This window comes from Camellia sinensis, chromosome 14 (genome assembly GCF_055761805.1).
Source record: "Camellia sinensis isolate YWXY chromosome 14, ASM5576180v1, whole genome shotgun sequence".
Classification (NCBI taxonomy): domain Eukaryota; kingdom Viridiplantae; phylum Streptophyta; class Magnoliopsida; order Ericales; family Theaceae; genus Camellia; species Camellia sinensis.
The window spans coordinates 66,380,842-66,388,859 of record NC_138974.1 but is presented as its reverse complement, the minus strand read 5'-3'; the positions used below and the strand labels follow the sequence as shown (position 1 = coordinate 66,388,859).

General features: G+C 36.8%; 1 protein-coding gene across 2 annotated transcripts; it reads right to left on the bottom strand.

Moving 5' to 3' along the window:
* Positions 1–1,833: 1,833 nt before the first annotated feature.
* LOC114274151 (transcription initiation factor IIA large subunit) lies at positions 1,834–7,520 on the bottom strand. Of its 2 annotated transcripts, XM_028216021.2 has the most exons (11): positions 7,000–7,429; positions 6,647–6,820; positions 6,326–6,550; positions 6,062–6,119; positions 5,929–5,987; positions 4,458–4,577; positions 3,002–3,139; positions 2,729–2,795; positions 2,475–2,632; positions 2,307–2,390; positions 1,834–2,191 (listed from the first exon to the last, which is right to left on the bottom strand). In XM_028216021.2, exons 1-11 carry the CDS (start codon positions 7,120–7,122, stop codon positions 2,168–2,170), a joined length of 1,230 nt encoding a protein of 409 aa, XP_028071822.2. In that variant the 5' UTR covers positions 7,123–7,429; the 3' UTR covers positions 1,834–2,167. The 2 variants fall into 2 exon arrangements, with proteins under 2 accessions (XP_028071822.2, XP_028071823.2); XM_028216022.2 differs by lacking the exons at positions 5,929–5,987; positions 6,062–6,119 and having other exon boundaries at positions 7,000–7,520.
* Positions 7,521–8,018: the final 498 nt, after the last annotated feature.

Genomic DNA, 8,018 nt, shown 5'->3' with positions numbered 1-8,018 from the left:
GAAGAAAGGAGTACGGGCTTGCCGGAATATTTGCTCTCCGTACACTAAACATTACAAAAATCATAATTAAAGGTGCATACGGAGAGTGGAAAGGTCCATAAGATGATATATGAAGTTGGACCAATCGGGAAAAAGTAGAATATTTAGCAAATATCCGTTATGTATTGCAACTGATATTCAAAAAGATAAATTTTCCATTTTTTATTTTCCGACCTTTCACCCCCCTTGTAACTGACCCCCTTATTTTCCGCTCCCCAAGACAAAGTCCAAATTTATCACCCCTATCTTATCCTCTCCTCTCTGTCTCTATATCTCCCTCAACAAGAAGATTGGTGGCCACTATTCTATTAAGATAAAGACAGAGAGCCTGCACAGAGGGATCACATTCTTGTTAATTTCTGGGGTTTTTTTTTTTTTTGGGATAAAAGTTGATCGACTTGATCTTTCATTCAATAATGGAGAGCGAGAACAGAGAAGCCAAATCAAATGCAAGAGACAAAACCCTAACCAGGCTGCAGAAATGCGCACCACCAGCTCTTCGGCTTGATCAGATCACCACCAATGCGAGCAATAATTATCCATCTTCCAATGAGTCTAATGCTATTCCGTTGTTATCGCCTCTCATTCTCTCTCCCCTGACAATGCAGGAGGAGGAGGGAGAAGAGAAACTATTCATGGAAAGCAATGATGAGAAAGATAGCAACACCAACAACAATCTGACATTTACGGTACCTCAGCAATCCTTCAATGGTTGGCAACATCCAGCTGTGGAGGCATTGCCAGACGCTTCATCGCTGTTTACGTTCTTTCAGTCCCAATGCGTGCTTGTCAACCGTGTGCAGTGAGAGGCTTGTCCCTGCAGCGCACTCTTTGATGATGCATCTCACGTTTCCTCAATTGTGTTTGTGATGGAATAAGTTTTGTTGGTTGGTATTCCGCACAGAATTTTATAGGATAGAATGTCGGCGTCATTCTATGAAAATCTTCTATGTACTTCCCGTAGTTTTTAGTTTATCTTAAAACTGTGGGATCCGATCTTTTTTCCCTCCCCATCTCCTCCATTCCTCTTGTTGCCTTCAATTGCAGCTTCAATATTTGTTGTCAAGAATATTGTACAAAATAAATGGTAAAAAGAAAGGAAAAGGAACATAAATGATTTAATTTTCTGTAAATCATTCAATTTATTAAAAAAATTATAAACAATAACTTCTCCATGATACAGAAAATGATTCAACTGGAAAATATTTCCTTCATGAAAATTGTTAAATGTGGAACTCACATTTTCTTGCACCGAATCAACATACAAATTAGAAAATAATTTTATTTTTCCTATCATTAGATTTGCGACACATTTTAATTTGTAGAATTTTTATCTCTCTTATCCGAACTAGATTGAAGGGAAATAGTATGACTGCAAATGTAACTTATTTGCTTTGATAAAGAACGGGTGTTTGCTTCCAAATGAACCTAAAATATGTTTCCACAAGGCGCCTTAAAAGCAATCCAATAGAACCAAAACCCGTCAAAGATGGAGTAACCGATTCAACAAACATGATTGTTACATAAACACATAAACCGCTGACGGCTCCAATGGGGTATTATATTTCTTGCTAGCTCTAATATCATTTTTACAATCCGTAAAGCCTTCTATAGTTTCCTTTTTTTTTTTTAAAATTAAAAAGAAATAATAATAAACAAAACTTTTTTCTTGGATTAATAAAACGAAGAATCCTAAGCTCAAAAATGAAACTCCTAAGACCAACTGCTACAAGTTGCTCAAACCAAAACAAAAGGAATATTTAGTCACTGAACCCCACAAATTTGAACAAGGAATGAAAACAAACAATTGCAATTCATTGTAAATTAACCAAAAATATCCCAAGTATACAGAAATGGAATTACACATTCCATCAGAGAGTTTCAAAACAAAAACAAAAAAACTCCAGCAGCCATCCATTTAGTGCCGAAAAGGCTGTCGTCCCTTTATGTACAACTGGCCAACCACTGATTCCTCCCAAAAGCACCAAGCATCTCATTCTCTTCCTGCAAGCTCACTTAAGTAATAATAATTAAAAGAAAATTTAGGCAATGCCCTGTGTGTGACATCCACAGATTTGCTCTCAGACAGCAACTGCCAATTTTGTTGGCTAAGATTTCTCTAACAAAATCAGAAATCAAACTCTCCAGTTGCCTGAAAAATAAAAAGCAGCGAAGTAACAGGAACTTTTGAAGTTAACAAGGGCATGAAAGAAGATAACCCAATCACTTGTCACATAAAAAGAGGTTAAGGTCGGTTCCAAACACACCTTATTAAAGAGAATGTCTTTATTGTTTATGTGCATAATGCCATCCTTTAGAGTACATTTCCACCTGCTCTTGGTCCGCGTAACCTACCCACACAAATGCATGAGGCTATTGTCAATCATGGACAAACAAGAACGACCACTACCTGTACTTGAAGAATGACAACATACCTTATCAAACTGAGCCAAAACTAAATGATGCGTGTTTAGCTCTTCTCCCTGGTCCACGTCATCCAAATCATCATCATCGTCATTTTCATTCAAGGGCTCATCGTCATCATCTTCTCCAATATCATTCTGAGTGACAACAGCAGGAGTACCTGCTTGATCTAAAAGATGCAGATAATAATTAGCTACAAATTCAAAGAGAAGACCTATAACAGGTTGAACTTATCTAGTCCAAAATATATTATAAGTATACCTACCATTTGGTGCTGGTGTGTTCACTATATTGTAGTCTTCATTGACAACTCCTCCTTGATAATTGTATATCTACAATACATTAAGAAAGCAAATCAGTTCACAAAAGGAACAGCTGCTTAGTTAATCATGTTTTTCATCTTATGTATCCCATGTAGGAGGGAAATGATCATATCATAATTCAGATTCTTATCAAAGGCACGTGTACAGGAAAATTCACATGCAAATTATCACATTTCATCCATATATGCCTGAAAAGGATAGAAGCAGCAGCTCACATTGGGTGTAGAAAGCACATCATCATAAGGATCAGGAATTGGCCCATCCAATTGAGGAATCCTCGAGGACAACCCCACCCCTTGTGTGATCACCTCTCTGTTCGCAGCAGTGACAATATTGCCTTCAGTATGACTTACCTGAGATGACCAAAAGATGATTTTAAAAACTTCATAAATGTACATAAAACATGTGATACAAAATGAATATAAACTTAAAATTAAAAGTGATGCCAGCGCAAAAGGATCCTTCCGCCAAAGATGGACCAAGAAGCAACACACTAATACCAGAGCCTATAAATAGATATATTCCAAATTGCAGATTGTGTATTATAAAAGGGAATCAAGAATCATTTTGGAAGTCACTAAATTATATTTGTTTGTGTGTGAAAACAGTTGGAGAGAACTCAAATTATTCCCATTCCCCACATATGAGCATGCTTGAACAAATGAAAAAGAAGCTAAAAGAGAACTGCAGCAATATGCTCTAATTGATTACTAAACGTTTCATAGTCATTCAGCCCACTAAGAATGACAGAACAACAAAGCAATTGCCCTAGCCTTAGTGTTCTGAAGTGTCCTTGTTTGATTGCATACCTTATTACTTGTAATGACTGATCAGCCTACTACTAAAGTTTGAGGTTTGATTATCCTCTGTTGAGTATAAGTTTGCTATATAAATAATTTATGCATAGATACTCAGGCTGTGGTTTGATTTATCCTTATTTTCTCTTTGTTGGAGAGACTATCACGCTTGATCGAGGGGTAAGTTTGACCTTTTTGCATAAAGTTCACTCAAATCTCTAAAATTAGTCTTTAGTAAACCACGGGTTAAATTATGATGAGGCATCAAAAAGAGCCATTCACAATATGTTTCAGAATGGGCAAGAGGCTTTCCGACTTAATGGTTAGCATTCAGTAACTTTAGTTGTGAAAAGAAAAGTTTTAAACTGATGAAGGACAAGATTTTAAGAATTTTTATATTTTTAGTTTTAATATTTTTGATATATCATTTGATTAGGATTCTTGTAATTTAGTATAAACATTTTAGAATTAGGTTTCTTAATTTAAATTTATTTTATTTTCTTAATTTCTTAGGTTTCTTGTTTTCTAAGAATTAGATTAGTTTATTGTTTCCTAATTTGAGTTTTCTTGGTGTCCAGGAATACTTGGTCTCTAAGGTTTATATTACAATAAATAGCTATGTAAGCCTCATGGCAAAGATAACTTTTATTCAATAATATTCAAAATTTCCTCTTTCTTGTGGATTCAAGGTTCTATTTTTTTTGTCTGTTCGAGAACCCTTTTCGTCTACTGGAACAATATCTAGTCCCCGTGTATTCCGCGTCATAGACTCATGGAAAAGCATTCTCTCTAGTATCATACATGCAAGCATCAAAGTGGCGAACTAAAGCAAGGCATCAATTAAAATATACATGTGGAAGCAAAGAAGCACCACCTGAAAATCATCAGACATAGCATCTCCAGCTCCATCCTGCTGTGGTATGAATCCACCATTCTGATATTGCGAAGCAAAATCCTCACGTTTCCGCTTTCCAGAAGACATCATGAAGAAATCCTATATTTTTCTCCAACATTAAGACCGATAATGACATACATTAATAACACTAAATAATCAGTTTAAGATGAAAGCATATGTAATAACAGTGACACCCACTCACTACGTATCATTTCCAGCTTCAACAAGAAAATAAAAGAACAAAACAAAGGAAGAAGTCAGGAAAAACACGCTCATAATGTTTTTTACCTGTTTTTCTTTTTCCATTTTTTTTAGAAACCAAAAATCAAATTTCAGGAATTCAGTATGCACCAAATCAGTTTGAACATAAAAGTTGGGAAACAAAGAGAAAATCAGTTAAAATATCAAAATTGGGTATGCTAACTTTCATCAAGCAATGAAAATGTCAAATGGTATTACTTACAAGTTACAACACAGTGGAGTAAAATCAGTTAGCTAAAAAAAGAGAGAGAGAGGATCCACAAATTTCTTTTGCTTGATAGTCACAAACTCGACTAATAACCACCTCACAACCTCTATTCTTTTTATATTGTCTTCATTGCAATTCATCTCGGCCATTCCTGTCTCAACTCGATGATGACCTCAGCTTCAGCATTACTGAATAAAAAAATACAAGGGAGTCCTGCCCTCTGTATTCTATGAATCAGATTTCATCTTCCTCCATTATTACCTTGCCTGATGTGAATGGAAACTTACATGTCACATTCGCAGATTCGGCAATCTTCCGTTGATCAACATCCGCCGGAACTCCTCCTGTGGTCCTGCCCTCAATAATCTATGAATCAGATTACATCTCTCTCAATTACTTCCTTGCCTTATGTGATTGATTAAAAACTTTAATGTGACATTTTGAACCTTTGGTGCATAAATTTCCATTGTCAATTGTTTCATCTTGACGACCTTCCAACACCAAGGGTTGTGCTTTATATTTGGGGATTATCCAACCAAGAGAATATGATTTGAGGTACAAACTATACACAACACCCCTCTTTTTGCTCACAAATTTTCAGAATTTTTTGCTTTCCTCTCATCTTTCAGGGGTTGTGCAGTACTGTAGGGACTGATTGTTTGTGGTAACCATCTTCATAGCCTCTTTCTTCCTTACATGGTTTGGGGATTTAAGCCTTGTCGATCCTGTTAACTACACAATTTTATGATGACACCCATTTCTGCCTTATTTTATTTTGGTCGTGGGGCGGGGGGTTTTAGGGGTGTGATTGCTGAATTTGTAGCAATCCAAATGTTTCCACAGAGTAAAGAGACAAAAACAAATTACAACTTACTTGTTTCTAGTTTTTTGGTTAAAAATAAAATTGAAGATTTGTGAAAAGGGCCCCCAAAAAATGAAAAGGAGATGTGCAAACCCCAATGCCAACTACAGAATAATCACCTGCATTGTGGGTTGATGAGGTGCTCCCCTGTCCAGCTCTTCCCGCCCTTCCACATAAGCTACAACAAGATGAAAACATTTAAAGCACAAATGTTGGGATACTCAATGATGCACCTTTTACCAAAATACCTACCAACATTAACATCAACGCTCAAAGGGGGCCGTTGATTCATCCAAGCAGATGGTGGTGGCTGTACAATGCAAGAAAGTATAATTGACTCCAATAACCAGGCCCAAAATTACAATTTATACACCAAATTTAAGCCACAAATCAGATAAAAATCATTCACATGAGAATTAAATTTCAGAGACAAACAAAATACGGACATCTCAACTCAATAGAAAAAACATTGGTGAATCAAAACCCTGCACTACTAACAACTGCTACAGTGTTTACCATGTATTGGCTGGGCCTCCCAGCTTTCAAGTCAGTGACACCGGCAGTATCATTTACAGAAGTATAGTCACTAGGAGTGATGGGAGTGCCACCAGTAGGAATGTTATACATCGAGCTGTCCGCAGATCCAGGTAGAGGAGTTTGGGCAGTTCCGGGTAGAGGTGTTTGAACCATTCCCGGTAGAGGTGTTTGCACTGTTCCCGATAAAGGAGTTTGAATGGGAGTCTACACGTAAAACCCATATCAGAAATGTAAACATTGAATTGTACAACACATAAATTACTTAATTTCGTGAATAGAACAACAAAAGGTGAAACTTACTGGTGGAAACAGTAATTCAGCTGTGGGAGTTTCATACTCCTCATTCCCCTCATACGGTACATTAAGATCATGAACAGGTGTAACGGAGGCCCCCGGCGTCGTCGACTTTGTCGCCGAGGACCTCTCAATCGGACCCAATATAGCACCCGCTTGCATCATTTTCAATTCCCATATCTATCAATTCCCAAAAAGATCAACAATTTCAATTTCAGATCCGCAGACCAATAAATCAAAAGACCCAAAAGACTATCAGATCAAAACTAACAATTCATCAATCTCGATACAAAAAAATAACAAAATTAAACACGCTTATAAACCGTAGAAGCAATTGTGAAGGAGATCGAAAAAATTACTCCTTGGAGCTCGGTGAGAACACTCTCGCCGGGACAGCCGTTGTTGAGGAATTCTTCTCGAACCTTGTTGATTACATCTTCGATGACGTTGACGTAGACAGTGCTCGTCGTCGAACTCGTCATCTCCCGAAGTTCTGTCTACGTTCAGAATAAGAAATACAAAACACCACCAATCTCAAACGAACGATACAGATCCTCGAGAGACTGGTAATTGAGATGTGTCTCGGAGAGAGAGAGACGAAGAGTCGAGAAGGTTCTGTAGTTTGGGAGGTGGTGGAGAGAGTGAGAGAGCTAGAGAGAGAAAGAGATGGGGGGGGAGAGAGAGAGAGAGAGAGAGAGAGAGAGAACGGCGGAGGGGAGAGATTGGGAGATGGAGAGAGGCGGACCAGAAAAGGGGAATAAAGAGTGGAATATAAATAGGTTTGCATCCGTTTTATTCGTGTGGACACGTGTCGATATCTGCACGCTCCTTCCTTTGTTGCCTGGTTTCGGATATATTCGTACTCTTTTCACTGGAAAAATTGCAAATACACGAGAAAATCACAAATAATTATTATATTATAAATGATAATTTTATTTTATTTTTTTTTTATTTTTTTGTGTGTAACTCCAATATATTGGAAGAGTTGTACTGAATATAAAAATAAATTTACACCATAAATACATATAAGAGAATTATATTTTTATGAAAATATAATTTTTTTTTATTCAAATTTAATTTTTCTTATAAAATACAAGGGTAAATTATAGTGACCTCCCTACCTTTTAGTGTGTTTGCAAATAAACCCTTTATTTTAATGAAATGACACTCACTTGTTTTGTAGTTTCCTACTAACCGACTTAAAATAAGAAGTTGAATTTAATTGAATAAAGCTTTAGACCCAAGTGGGGGTGTTAGGGTCCCTTCCCATTGGTTCAAAAAAATTGTTTTTCTTTTTTTTTGTTTTCAGTCAATGACAGGCTGACACGTGGTACTGGAGAGTCACCCTACAGGGGTCTGTAGCATTACTGAATTTAAT

Excerpts from the sequence above, each read along its gene's own strand:
- LOC114274151 (XM_028216021.2), bottom strand. The coding sequence starts at position 7,122 with ATGACGAGTTCGACGACGAGCACTGTCTACGTCAACGTCATCGAAGAT. Across the intron at positions 6,821-6,999 it reads TTCTCACCGAGCTCCAAGGA|ATATGGGAATTGAAAATGAT; the intron begins GTAATTTTTTCG and ends GGGAATTGATAG. Across the intron at positions 6,120-6,325 it reads GGAGGCCCAGCCAATACATG|CCACCACCATCTGCTTGGAT; the intron begins GTAAACACTGTA and ends TGCATTGTACAG.